Here is a 15,351-nt window from a genome sequence, read left to right on the forward strand (position 1 = left end):
AGATTAAAAAAGATGTAAGACACATAGGTCAATTGCAACATATGGACTTTATTTGTATGCCAACTTAACAACTGACTGTATGAGAGTTCATAAGAGTCAATCAGGAAAATGTAAACACTGGATATTATAGCATTTTAAAATTTGAGATAACAATGATAGTGCGATTGTGTTTTCATTTTTAAAATGATTCCTTTTCTTTTAGTGGTACATACTGAAAAATGTATACATCAACTAATATGTCTGGGAGTTGCTACAGAACAATGTAGAGTCCATGGGAATAAAGATGAAGACAGATTTCACCATGTTCTGACAACTATTAAAACTAAGTACATTCGTTTGCTCGGGCAGCCAGAGCAAAATACTATAGGCTTAAAGGCTTAACAAGAGAAATTTATTGTCTCACAGTTATGGAGTCAAGTTCTGGCTCATTGTGTTGGCAGTTTGGTTTCTTCTAAGACTGTCCCCCTTGGTTTACAGATGGCCACCATCTCCCTGTGTCTCCACATGGTCTTCCTTCTGTGTCTGTGTCCTAATCTCTTTTTTTAATTTTTTAAATATATATATTTTTTAGTTGTAGATGGACACAATACCTCTATTTTGTTTATTTTTATGCGGTGCTGAGGATCAAACCCAGCACTCCACATGTGCTAGGCAAGTGTTCTACCACTGAGTTACAACTCCAGCCCCCTAATCTCTTTTTATAATGACACTCATCATATCAGATTAGGGTCCATTCACCTGACCTTGTTTTACTTCAATTAACTTCTTTAAAGACAATCTCCAAATATAGCCACATTCTAAGGTACTGGGAGCTAGGACTCAACTTGTGAACGAGGGGGGACACCACACAACCCATCACTCTGGGCAGTGAGGACAGTGGGTTTATTATTCTATTCACTCTACTTTTGTGTAAGTTTGAGATTTTTCCATATAGACAGTTTTAACATTTTTTAAATTAGAAAATCAATGGAAGAGAAAAATAAGCCTTAGCTTAGTGTAAACTACTGGAATAGCTCTAGATAGAAACTTAAACACTTACCTTTTATTTTCAATCAATGATATGATAATCCATACCAACTAGCAGACCATCTTTTACCTGACCAAGGCACTTCCATGTTCAATGGCTAAGAAACCAAAGACCACATCTAATGAAACACACAGTCAGACCCTCCCCAATGTTGGGCGTAGATAGAACTTGACTCTTGCTTACATACAATATTGCTGGTTGGGTTTAATCCTTCCCAACATGGCAGACCTACTTGGCTAGAACAGTGATAAATGTGACGTTGATAACCTATATCATGGCTTGGCTGAAATGTTTGAAGGACACATGGTCTTCATGCTAAGGTCAGCCACACATTTAGGTATCAAAGTTATAACTGTTGGCTTTCAGCTTTTTCAGTTCCCTTATGAACTTTCTTTTTAAGATTCTTCCAAGAGAATAGAGTCAGGATAGGCTCATCACCTGCATAAATGCGTAGAGGGACACCCATTGAACCCACCACATCACAGACTGAGAATACCCCATTCATGAAGACAAAATAGGATAAAAGTCTCATCAACTCAACAAAAGAAAAGTGGTTAATCACCACCGTCAGAGTCTAGAGGGCAGACTTCCATTTTTGGCAATATGGCAAACTGATTATCTGAAATTTTTTCTATCAAAAGACAAATGGAAATGATGGAAAAAATATAACAAATGTCCTTGTAAGTATATAACCAAGAATGCAAAAAAAAAAAAAAAAAAAAAAAAACCAAGGGGAAGCCTCTAGGGGCAAATCTAGGAATGAAACTGAAGAGCAGAGGTTCCAGCTGCCCTGCCGAAGCTTGAGGGACTTGATAATCAAGGGGCAGTCATTTCCATAATCATGTCAAGGAGGAAGATGAGGCAGGTGTTCTTGTCTGGAGTCAGGCTCTCACAGGCTTACAATCTCAGCAAAGGCTGAACTAAGAATAAAAGCCACCTATTGCCAGAGGTGACAAGAGAGCTTTCTGGTCTCGCCTGGAGTGCCAGTTGTCTTGAATTAACACTACTCTGAGAAGTCTAACCATGTGCCTTTCCTCTCCTGTGTCTGCTGCTGAAATCTGTACTACCTCTGTGGTTCTCAAATCTCCACACTGAAACATTCACATAAAAAGTCATTGCGAGCTGGCAATACCTCTGGTATACCTGAGAGAAATGTGTACAGGGACACACCTTGAACCCAAGCCTACAAGATTCCACAGATAAAATACCATTGACACCAGCTCATGAGGTACAATCATAGGATACACAAGAAAAGCCAAGAATTGAACCCACTGGAACAAGACCGAACCATCTGAAACCCAAAGATTTCTAATGACTTGCCAAAACCTCACATGGCAGTCAGTGCAGGAGCCACACCAGAGCACAAGTCCCCTGAGGCACTCGCAAGCTATTTTTTCTCGCCCAGCAGCCTGCTTTGTTTGCACAAGGGGCTTCTCCTGATAATCTAAGGGGAAAACTGGATCTAACCGTCTTTAAAATCCACATTCTAGCATTGGAAAATGAACCTATTTACCCCCAAATATTCAAGTGGATTCTGCTACTGTGGTTCTTCAAGGCCCCTGCACTCTACCTGCAGTCTCAAGATCCTCTGGCCCTGAGAGAATGTGCCTACACGGGTGCCACCAGCCCTCTGGCACCCTCTTGGAAGGTGGTTGGATTCAACAAACCAAAATTTGTAAATGCAATGCTCCTCTGAGAAGTGCATTCTGAGGAAATTCTCAGACACAGGAACAAGGGTCTGGGGTCCAGTTATCCTCACGTTATTACAACCCACCACGAGGAACACGGGAGATGCCCCGTGTTTCATGAGAAGACCTAGTTACATATATCGAGGATTTTGAATAGACTGTCATACTGTGCAGGCATTTTAAAAACATCTTTGAAGGCTTTTCTATAAAGCTGAGTGAAAATGAATTAAAAGATGCACAACCACAATGAGATGCCACTTCACATCCACTAGGATGGCTATCACCAAAAAGGCAGAAAATAGGAATCCCTGTGAGGACGGGGGACTCGAACCCTGTGCACTGCTGGGGCGGGGGTGTAAAACGATGCAGCAGTTGTGGGAAAGGGCGTGCATGCTCCTCAAATGCTTGGACAGAAATGCCACATGGCCCAGCCATTCTTCCAGGTGTGCAGCCCAACACTGGGAGAGTGTGGACCCCAGCAAGTCTCTGCCCTCCCATCCCACAGCAGCATGAGAGATGGCAGGGAGCTGCTGTGTAGGGGTGAGGCGTGTCCATGGGGGAGGATGAGCAAGTTTGGCAGGTGGATATTATAGTTGGTGGTGATATTTGTAAACGATGTAAAATTCACAACATTGTGAATACCCTTAATATCACAGAACTCTACACTTAAAAATGGTTGAAATGGTTTCAGGTTTGTTGTGTGTATTTTACCACAACAAAATATATATACATGGATATACACTCATAGAGTGCAAAATATCAGTCATCTTTCTCATGGTAGGTTTATAACAAACTGACAGGTATGTGGTACGTTTACTTCCTGCTAAGTAACAACTTGTCACAAACATGGTTGCTTAAAACAACATGTATGTATGCTCTTAAGGTTCTGGAAAAATGAATCATAGATCAAGGTGTCAGCAGGGCTGCACTCTCTTCAGTGCTCTGGGGAGAATCTGTCCCCATGCTTCTAGAAGTTTCCTGTGCTCCTTGGCTTACAGCATAGCATTTTGCTCCAGATGTGGCAACAAGACCTTCTTCTGCCTCCACTCTCCTCTGAGAACACACTTGTGACTGCACGTTGGCCCCACTGGAGGTGCAACATAAGCTCCCTCTTGAAGATTTTTTTTTTTTTTAGTTAATCATGTCTTTTACCATATAAGATAATGTTCACAGGTTCTGTAGGTCAGAATACCTTTGAGAGTCATTATTTAACCTGCCCATGCATGGGTGGGACAAAAGAAGGAATGAAGGACAATGAAATGAAATATAATAAAACATCGAGTAGCTATGTGGATTATAGAACTATAGAATTATCCCTCCAAATACTTTTATATAGTTTACAACTTTTTGCAGTAAGAAAATTTTATAATGGGAAAAGCAACATACTTGAATGGAGATCACTGATGTACATACAGTTTAATGTAGCTGATATGCATTTCCAGGTGTGTGATGAGTGCCCCCTAAGCCACAAGCAGTTCTGGTTAATTCCCCTAGGGACCAGTGGAAATCCACTGGGAAGATGTGAGTTCTACAGCAGGCATGTTGCTTACAGTTGTACAACAAAACCTACAGCCCACTTAAGACTCTGCTCAGGAATGAGCCCAAATTAAAATCTCTATATGGAAGGTTAACATCACAAAAACGCAACACTAGAATCATGACAGGGTCATGGGCAAAGCCCAACAAGCACCTTGTCTTCGTTGGTGGCACAGCCCTGATTCCAGGATTGGTTCACCTGCAGAATTCACAGCTACCTCTGGAAAATCTCCAGCCTCTTCAAAGTTGATCTCCTGTCCCTAAGCTTTCCTTGTGACACTGGTATTCGTAATCAGATCTATTCACTGACCCAGGGATCCCCTCACCTTCAGGTCAGGCAGTTCCCAATCATCTAGGACTCCTCTCCATATACTAATCAAGATTCTGAAACATACGAAGAAGGTGGAAAAGATAGTTCCAGCCCTTTTAATATCCCACAATCTAATCTGAGAGCTAATACATACACCTACACTGTAATGAGAGCCGCAAAACAATCAGTGCCCTCAAAAACTCAACATGGGGACCAAAGAAGGGCCAGAACAACAAACAGAAGGGCCACAAGGACAGCCCGCCGCTGTGGGAGCAGACTGGAGCTGCCTCGGACTACTTGCTGCTGCTATGACATGAATGGCCCTACTGGATAAACTGTAAATGAGAGAACATTGTTTGGCTCGTGGTTCTGGGGACCAGGAAGCCCGAAATCAAGGGTCACATCCGAGGAGGGCCTTTGTGCTGCTTCAAAATGTGGCAGAGCAAGCACACGTGAAACAGAGGGAGGCAATTGACCCCACTTGTCCTTCTAACCAGGAACCTGCTGCCACATCATCAAACCCACTCACTTGGTAACAGCAGTCATCCATGGGTGAGGGCAGGGCCACTTCTAAACACTGTCACAGAGACAATCACAGTCACCATGGGATTTGGGGAGACATGCGGACCACAGCAGGTGGTTAAAGGCCTCTCTTTGGGGGCAGCTGAAGTACAGCACCATGGCTTAATGTACCAATAAGGTCCTTCTGCAGATTTTATGCATCAAAAACACCCCTTAACGACTGAGAGGAAGGTCATTTTCAAGTGAGTCAGGAGAATTTCTTTTTTACTTATGTTAAAGTGAAATTGCTGACTTCTTAGAAGTTGCACTTATGCTCAGAGAGCAAATTTTTAGAAAGGGATGAAGGAGGATAAAGAGGAGACTCATGACTTGAAGCAGTGGCAGGAAGGCAAGCTGCGTCTACACATCTTTAGAGAGCCGTGTGTTCAATGAGTGGCTTCTCTTGGAAGGCAGATGTTCACCAGGAAATAGTCTTTCAGAAGTGCAGCCTGTTAATCTGGGCACTTGCATTCCCAGAGGTTGTGATGCGCTAAAGGGAAGACACACCACTGCTCTAATTTGTGCTCATGAAACTACATGGCACCGTACTTATGTTCACCAGTTGGAGATCAAGACTTCACAACGTGAGTCTTTGGGGCCATTCTGTACCCAAACTATAACAGGAGGCCAAGAGAGGCCTTCTGCTTTAAAGTCCACAATTGAGGATGAGTTTAGACCCTAGGAACCCAAGGGACAGGAGGGAGTCTAATCATTACAAACTGCAGAGAATGGTACTCTCTGGGAGAGCAGGAAATTTTACTCTCTGGTTGTCTTTATGGACCCAGCCCTAGCACAGGCTCTGACCTGATAAATATCTGATGAACACTTAAATGAGTAGATACGAATGCACACATTCCATATAATAGCAAATATTCCAGTTCCTGGGGATCTCAGCCAAACCAAAGTAGAGGGAATTTGCTCCGCTAGCATTTCCTGTCTCTGATACCATGACCACAGTTCATGTTCACTGGAAAATTCATTTAAAAGGTATATGTAGATGTTTTTTCCTAATGCTGGAAATCTTGGTCCAGCCCTGATAACAAGATACCCATCAAATCTATAAGATAATAGATTTTCTAATTTTTAACTGAAGGTGAAAGAAGATGTGATGTGAGACAAATCACTGGAGAAGTTCCACTTTATTACAAAAGCCTGTGGGCTTATATAAATCTAAGGATAGGTGGCAGGGCTTAGGTAAATGACGGGTCACCGGTTTATTGGTAAGTTCTTCCAGATGTCAGTTCCGGAGCCCACGAAATTAGTTCTTATTGGGGCTAAGGTTTCCCACCGGCAGGAATTTTTGGCGCTGGTGGGAAAGGGAGAGGCAGGAAGAGAAGGTCCTCAGGCGCCATGTTGGGGTTTTTGGGGTGTGGCTGCCGGTATACCTTTTCCCAACAGAAGGAAGTAATAAAAATATGTTCACAATATCAGAACAACTGGCACCCACACACCTTACCCCCTGGAATGAGCCCATGCATCCTCTGCCTACAGAAGGCACACTTTATCCCTCTAATGTTGGCAGGAAAAAAAAAAAAAAAAAAACTTTCCACCCTCCCCATATTCAGGGCTGTCATGACTCCACTTCTCTTTCCTTTCTTCTCCCTTCAAAACATGACCATAAATGTTTGCTACTTTTATTACCAAACTCTTTACAAATAAAATTCTTGTTCTCCCCATCCAAAAATCTGTTTCCCCACTCTCCAACCCCACATACTTTGAGTAAAAATTTAAAGGTGACATCCAAAACCAAACCTCCCTTCATTTGGTAAAACCCAATAATTACTGTCTTAAATCAGATAGGAGTGCTAATCTGATACAAACCATCCCAAATTAGCACTTTCCTTCCCACTCAATGCCAACGGCATTAAATGACTCAACCCTGCCATGCACCATCGCTCCAGCTGCCAGAGTCTGTGCTAACATCCTCATCACGACACACACTCCCTCGCTTCGCTTGGAACCCCTCTCCTCTGGTATATTTTCACCCACTCTGACAAGACATCTTCTGTACTTGGGCATCCCTCTCCCTGGGTTAGATAAGGTCAGGCTGCGCTCTTTTGCCACATGGTGGTAAGCAGTTGAAGATACTCTGCAGCCTGGCATAACGGGGAAGAATTTTAATCTATATGCCACTTCATGGAGAGGGAACATTTGTCAAATTTAAGTGGCCAAACTTCAAATGCAATAATTCACATGGTAAAATGTACTTAATACTGAGATTGCATTGAATTTTAAGGAGTCTTTGATGATTTGGAAGGTACAACAAGAATATTGCAATACTTGTGTCATTGTAATGAATACTGACCATCAATGAATTGTAGGTTTTAGGTGGACTGAGTTGTTCCCATGCCTTGGCCAGTTCAGATCCCTGAATTGTCTGGAAAAGCTTCAGAGCACTGGTTGGCTTCCTGATCAGCCCTCCAAAATGATTTCACCCACTGAACAAATATTTATGCTCCTACTCTGTTCCTGGCAGGATTGCTAACTTTAGGTTCTGGTACTAACTATTGCATGTGATGCTCCTCCTATGTACTGTAGCAAGTGGAAAGGGACCATGCCTCCCTGTTTCTTAGCTTTTGGGTAAAATTTTGTTTTCCCTAATTGATGGTCAATTTTTATCAATGGAAAAGTTCCATAGGGTCTTTCTCTTGGTTAATCTGAGCTGTTGTGTGATAATACACAGGGTATAAAGCCTGAGTGGGCTTCTAAATCATATGCAGCTTTTTTTTTTTTTTTACATTTTCCTTATTACAAGAGATCACTTCTGTTAAGCCGAGATGAAATAAATAACATATAATATATATGCTCCTCCTTCCAGTGTCCAACTCAACAAGAAGAGTGGATGATTGGTAAAAGAGCCACTGATTGGTGTTTTTTTTCTTTTGACTCCTAAATTTATTCAAGATTTAATTCATCTAAAAGCCTAGTGGAGAGATGAGATCTGCAGACCCCAAACTAGTCCCAGCTCTGCTGGTGACCAAGCCATCACTGAAATTCGCTGCACATACCTCAGCTTTCCCAGAGGTTTTTAAATGGATGTTAGGACTTGCCTAGAGCAACTGAAGGAACACTCATGATGATGGGAGAAAACACTTCATGAAAGATCAGCACTGAAATATGTCTTGGAGCAAATTGCTCTTTTCCTCAACACTGCATTATTTTTAAAATAACCACGCATTTTGACACTAAGATGCTTTTCCCTGGAATTCTTCAAATTTTCTTCAACACAATTAAAAAAAATGTCAGGCTAAAATATTTTTAACAAATAATGTTTAGCACTACTTTCATTGAAAACACAGATAAGACAATTTTATGATTGAAGATAGGTGAGTACTGTGATTCTTTCAAATAATCTGAAATGCAATGTTGCTTTTCTTGAGTTGCTTTCTGGGTGAAAGAACAAATGAACTGCAGAAATTCAAAAGTTCCTTGCTCAGCCGCTGCCCATACCTGGCAGGTCACTCCATGGATTTGCATCATGGAAGACATTCTGACAAACATCATTTGCATGTTTGTGTTTTATTTCTTTCATTTCATAGAATATATAATCTCAAATCCAAAATCATTTAACCCAAGATCCTTTCTTCAGCAAGAACTGGTTTGCTTGTTTTTTGAGTGTCTTAACAGGCTAGAGTGTCACCCTTATCCAAGGTTTGGCTTTCTACAGCTTCAGTTACTGTGGCCAACAGTGGTCCAAAACTATTAAATGGAAAATTCTAGAAACAAACAATTCATCAGTTTTGTGCTCTACGTCATTTTAGGTGGCATGATGAAGGCTCACATTGTGCCCACTCTGTCCTCCAGGGACACACATGACCCCTTTGTCCATCATATCCATGCTGTATATGCTACCACCTGTTAGCTGCTTAGTAGCTGTCCTGATTATCAGATTGTCACTGTATTGCAGTGCTTGCGCTCAACTAGCCCTTATTTTACTTAGTAGTGGCCCCAAAGAGTAAGAGTAGTGATGCTGGCTATACAGATAAATCAAAGAGAAGCTGTAAAGTTCCTTTAGGTGAAAAGGTTAAAGTTCTGAACTTAAGGGGGAGAACAAACTAATAACCAATAAGAACAAATCTTCTGTGAAACTGTCACAGAAGAAAAGGATATTTGTGCTAGCTCTGCTTCTGCACCCAAATGGCAAAAGATACTGTCACAGTGTAAGAGCCTGGCTAAGATAGGAAAGCACTGCATTCATAGATGTATGTACAGGAAAAAAAAAAAAAAACCAGTGTATTAAGATTTGGTGGGAGTATATCTCCTAAAAAATCAAAGGGAAATCAGTAGAAGAAAAGGACCAAGAGGTGGGAGGGGGAGGGAGGAAAGCAATGGGAGTGATATTGGCCAAATTACATATATCCCATCAATATTACAACTGTAATGCACTCAAAGAAAAAAAAAAAAGATCTAGTACTATCGTGGTGTCAGGCATTCATGGAGTCCTGGAGTGTGTCCCTCAAGGATAAGGAGGCTACTGCATTAACACTTAAAGGTTAAAGTTGAGGAAAATCTTTAAAATTACATGTGAAGATTGGCAAACGTAAATAAAATTAGAGAATCTGCCAACCTTCCTTGTGCACCTGAACCAGCACTATTTTAAGACTCTATAAACAAAAACATGGATAAGGTTCCAAACCTGACTGCCTCTTCTCCTTTTCACCAAAACCTGATTTCTGGGAGCTATTGGCAGGTGCACAAATGCACCCCTCTCTGATCCAATTACTGTCCATTCTGGCTAAAATACTTTTCTTTTCTTCAAAAAACATATCTGACATACAAACACACCAGACTTGGGGATCTTGTTTCACTTTGCTTTTATTTTTTACAATATATGTACTACATGTATTCAATATAGCATATTTCAGATGTACAGAACTGACAGTTATAAAGGGAAACTGTATGTAGCACACACCCAGGCCCTCCCACCCAAGGACTAGAATGTTATTCATTTGACCTTAATCTGCCAGTGTTTCTATCTGAAATGCAATGTTGCTTTTCTTTACTGAGTTGCTCTCTGGGTAAAAGAACAAATGAACTGCAGAAATTCAAAATTTCCTTGCTCAGCTGCTGCCATACCTGGCAGGTCACTCGATGGATTTGCATCATGGAAGACAGACAGTCCCCATTTATTGATCCTGCTGAGCTAAATTTTGGTTTATCACTATTAACTTTTTTAACAGTACAGTTTTTGTATGCATGCTCAGACAATATATTCTTTGGTTTTGCTTATTTTTGAGCTCAATAATAATAGTATCTTACTACAAGTAGTGTCATGGAAATTGTTTTTTCCATTAACATTTTGAGATTCATTCTTATTGCCAGGTATAACTACAGATCATTCACTTTCATTACAGATAGTATCACTTAGAGTAAATATATATATAATTTATGAATCTATCCTCTACAGACAGATGTTTCACTTTTTCTAGTTACAAACTATTACACGTTACTATGAACATTCTTGCACATTTCTGCATATACTAAAGGGCAAGACATTGTTGAAGATGACTGCAAGATGAAAGCTAGATCACAAGATCTGCAAACATTCATGTCAGCAAGTGTAACTGTTTTCTACAGGAATGGTGACTTGCATAACGTGTGCGTTTCACAGATCTTCTCTAACCCCTCCTATGATCAGGCCCGATTTTTGCAAATCTTAAGGATATACAATGGAATTAAGACTGTGGTCTTAATTTATACTTGCCGAATCAGTAATGCTAGGGACATCTTCCTATTCATTTATAAGCCCCATGAGAAATGCCTTTTTAAGTTTCTTCTATTTTTTCAAAATATAAACTATATAACTTATCTTTTGTCAGTTTTTTGTATTGTGAATACATTCTGGTTTGTTTCTTCACTTTAAATTATTTGCTTAATATAGCCCTTGGTTTGGTTGAACTGATTTAATCATCTTTTAGGGTTAGTGCCTGTCGTTCCTGCTTTATGGAGGTTTTCATGTGAAGTTTAAAACTGCTGCTGTCTGCACTTTGCACTTCTGGAATCGGCTGTTGGGCAAGAGGGGAAGCAGCACTAACTCTCCTTCTTTCCCAGATGCACAGCCATACTCTAGCATTGTACTTCTCGAGTTGGCCCTCCTATCCTTATTCGTTGGCCACACCATTCCTACTGGGCCACCAAGGCCAACACAACATATCCATGGACTGGTTTCTAGGCTCTCATTCCACTGCTCAGAAAGTCACCTCTGCACCACATGACATTCTATGATAAAACTTGATGTACTGTAAAACAAATCCCCTAACCCTCTTCATCTTCAGAAGCATCTGGTCCTCTTACCCCTTTGCTATTCTACATAAGTTTAAATATTTGCTTATGTTTAACATAACCTTTGTTTGAATTTCTGTTGGAAACAGTATTGAATCTATAGCTCAATTTGGGAAGCTCTAGTATCTTTATAGTCTTTAATTGTCCCATTCTCTGTGAACAAACAGTTCTTCATTTGTTCTTTTTAAAATATTTTTTAGTTATACGTGGACACAGTATCTTTATTTATTTTAATGTGGTGCTAAGGCTCAAACCCAGTGCCTCACAGATGCAAGATAATTGCTCCACCATTGAGCTACAACCCCAGCCCTCATTTGTTCTTTTGATGCTTCTTTAGCCTTTAAATTGTTTGTTTTATTTATTTATTATCTATTTATTGTACCAGGGATTGGACTCAGGAGTACTTAACCACTGAGCCACATTATCCCTAGTCTCTTTTTATTAAGACAGGGTCTTACTAGCTTTGAACTTGTGATCCTCCTACCTTAGCCTCCTGAGCTGCTGGGATTACAGGAGTGCACCACTGTGCCCAACTCTTTATTCTTCAAATGTTAAACCAGGATTCAATCACTGTGTTCCTGAATAAATCTACCACCATCCATCTCAAGTAGGATAAGTGCATATTTAAGTGCAAAGTTCTAAAAAAAGATTATGGGTAAGCCTGAGACTTGTGGCTTGGGCAGAAGCATCTCTCCCTGTCAGTGAATGTGCTGGGGTTAAAATGAGGCATCAAAGACAGGGTTTGGGACACAGGGTGAGACCCAAGTATGTCCTCGGGAAGCAGCTGAGCATCACCATGTCCATCAGCAGAGGGAAGTCTAGATGGAGAGAAGTGCAGCTATCGACTGGACAGCCTCCCCTCTCAGACAGCACTGCCTGAGAGGCCACTGCTGACCAACTGCTGGGGACATGAGAGTTTCAGTGGGCAGAGAGAGTTATGAAAAGGGTTGATACATTATCATAAATATAGAAGGTTAACCAGAGAAGGAATGTCAAGGGGGAACCAGTGTAGAGAAATTTTTGAAAAACTGGTCAATACTGTCTAAAACCAAAGAAAAGAAAACCTATTGCAAAGGACCCTGGGACTAATAATCACGAGGTCCCTAGTGGCAGGAGTAATGAGAAAGCACAGGGCAGGGGTTTGTGTATGTGTATGCATTACAGAGAACGTGAGGAGAAGATGGCTGGCAGGGGCGAGGTACCCTACGTCTGCTGACGGCATGCCTGACTGTTCTCCATGAGTTCACTGTACGAAGGGTGGCGGCTAGCAGAATGGCTCAAAGGACAAATAGTATTTAAGACCTGAGCTCAACCACCAGCCTCCTCAGTAACAGCAGAACCAGCAGCAAAATGGGGACAATTCTTTAGAGGGAAAAGTTTACATGGAGCCTTAGTGAATGCGGAGGTGCTAAGCGCGCAGTTCACGTCAGTCCCAGATGCTGACAATGGAAGAGGTTGTGGATTGAGTCAGCCACACAGGGAAGACCTGAGTCTAGAATGTCACTAAACTCCCTGCCTTTGAAGTCCTGCTTTTCTGGCACCTGAGATAAACCCAGGAGGGTGCCTTTAGGTTGTATTTTATTCTTAATGATCACACAGGTACTTGAACTTACAAAATTTTTGTCTTTAGAAACAGATCTTTCATGGGATTAGCCTGACATCACATTCAAGAAAGCCACTCTATCTCAAACCAGCTGAGAGAAGATATGGCAAGTACTTAACAATCAGGACACTCTTAGTAACTATTCAAATAAAATATATTAACATATTTGAAGGAGGTTTCTTTTTCCCGAAGAAGAATGTCCCAAAGCCTAAATAATATACCTGCTATGGAACAGGAAGTAAGTTCTCCAACTAAGTGGCTCAGGACACCAAGTGCTATTCTCAATCTGAAACAAGTTAAGTGTACCTAAAGAAAGTACACAATCACCTTCACTTTAGGGGTACTCGATACTGGAAATGTATGCTGCTCTCCAATAAACACATACATGCTATGGCTGCTACGCAGAATTATTTCCCAAGTCTTTTTATTTTCCCCCTTTCACCTCCAACAAACCTCAACATACCACTGCTTTAGGGGCATGGCCAGCTGATATGCAGTGAGATAAGTGAGGATGTTTGGCTCACAGTGAGTGAGTCCCAATGAAGCACATAACATAGGAGGCAGATTCTCTTTCCCAGTCAAATGAGGTCTGAACCCCTGATCCAGCAGGTTCAGTCCCGTCATGACGATGCAAAATTTCCCCATTCTTTTGCCCTCTGTTAACCTCTTGTTCTCTTTTCAGGAGCACCTGCTACATGAGGAGTCTGGGGGCTACCTACAGAACTCCACAGAAGCTACCATTTATTAAGAACTTGCTGTGTGTCAGATGCCATGTGAATTGTCCCACATGCATCATGTCCTTTAGTCTGCATCTCATGTCAATGAGACAAAAACCACTCTTTATTCTCACTTTACAGATGAGAAAGCATATTGGAAAGTCTAAGTAATTTACTTATATCACACAGCAATTAAGTAGCCAAAGCTGAAATTTGAGTCCACGTATATCTGACTTCGAAGTCCATGCGCTTACCATTTCCCCTAAAATGGCCCAGAACAAGTCAATATGCTATTTCTAAACTATATGAGTTTCGAGTTAGATCAGTATAGAAAAAGAAGAATTGAATGACATCAGACTGTCCACAGTCCAACTCTGCAAAGGTCACTGCAGCTGAGCTAAGAATCTGCTCAATTCTGAAGACAATTAAAAGACATGAACCACCCTTAACTGCCACTCCTTCTCCACTTCCTTTTATCCCCCCTCAGGGAAGGGATTAGGAAATTGTGGGAGCACACACACAAAAAAAGCTTGGAGAGCGTGACTGCACTCAGCACACCAGGGCAAACAGCTCAATACTTCTGACATGCAAGCAGTGAGATGCCTTAGCCAAAAGGAGTTCTGCAGCCATTTAGCTGAGCCTTAGAAAATGAAGTCTTTCCAAGAGAGCAGAGATACTCTCTTTCCTGTCAGAGTCTGCTGTTGGGACCATTTAGATTAAACACCCCATTTCTCACAGTGGCACTCTGCCCCAGGGTTACATTTCTCTATTCCAACCAGGTTGCAGGCTTATTTTCTAGGAGGAGTGAGTTCCCTCCTAGATCCAAGGTAAAATGGAGAAGAAGCAGGCTGACTTGCTTTGAAATGCAAAAGACCTGTTTCCAGCTTGTCCAGTCCCCAGGTACCAGGGACACCATGAGAGCCACGAAACCTCACTGCTACTCATTCAAGGTACCTAAAAACAGCGATGTCTTCCAGAAATCCCCAGAAGCCCCGTTCCTCCATAGCATCTCCAGGATAGTTTCCAAAGCTAGAAGCAGGGCTGTGCTGACCAGATGCACTCAGGCCTTTGTTGTTGTTTTTAAGGCACTTTGGATTATCTCTCTTTGAGGTGAGCAAGCACACAGAAGGTTAAGAGGAGGAGGGCGGGCAGGAGGAAAAGTTAGTCTGTATCATATCCCAAGATGGGTCCAAGCCATTTCTCCACGTCAGCCACAGTCATGTTCTTCCTCAGAGCATAATCTTCAACCTGCAAAAAAAAGAAGCACCCAAGTAAATCCAAGTGCTAAGACTTTCTGAACTAAAGTTTCCTCAGGTTTTGTCAAGAAACATTAAGTACCTTCCATTTCTTATCTTAGTAGCAATCTACTGAGTTAAATGCAGATAGATATTTATCTGTCTACCTAGCTGCCTTCATCTCTGGGCAGAAAACAGTACTTAATAAATACCCACTGTATGGAAGCAGGCTATGTATGCTCCTGGTAGAGGGAGGGCTGGAATAAGGTAATTGGCTAAGATCAAATTCAGACATTAATGGGGAAAATATCATCATTCCCTTCCCTTCCTTTATTCTCATTCACAGGTAAAATAAAATCGATTCTAGAGTTCCATTTAAAACACAACAGGCAT

The 15,351-nt window shown here is 41.4% G+C and overlaps 1 protein-coding gene across 2 annotated transcripts in view; it reads right to left on the reverse strand.

Moving 5' to 3' along the window:
• Positions 1–10,558: 10,558 nt before the first annotated feature.
• Positions 10,559–15,351, reverse strand: part of Mtr (5-methyltetrahydrofolate-homocysteine methyltransferase) — an 85,453-nt gene continuing 80,660 nt past the window's right edge. For both annotated transcript variants that reach the window (XM_077803064.1, XM_026412464.2), the window contains one exon: positions 10,559–14,971. In XM_077803064.1, the coding sequence (XP_077659190.1) occupies positions 14,885–14,971 (87 nt within the window). In that variant the 3' untranslated portion in view covers positions 10,559–14,884. The remainder of the gene's footprint in view (positions 14,972–15,351) is intronic.

Source organism: Urocitellus parryii, chromosome 9, assembly GCF_045843805.1.
Source record: "Urocitellus parryii isolate mUroPar1 chromosome 9, mUroPar1.hap1, whole genome shotgun sequence".
Taxonomy (NCBI): domain Eukaryota; kingdom Metazoa; phylum Chordata; class Mammalia; order Rodentia; family Sciuridae; genus Urocitellus; species Urocitellus parryii.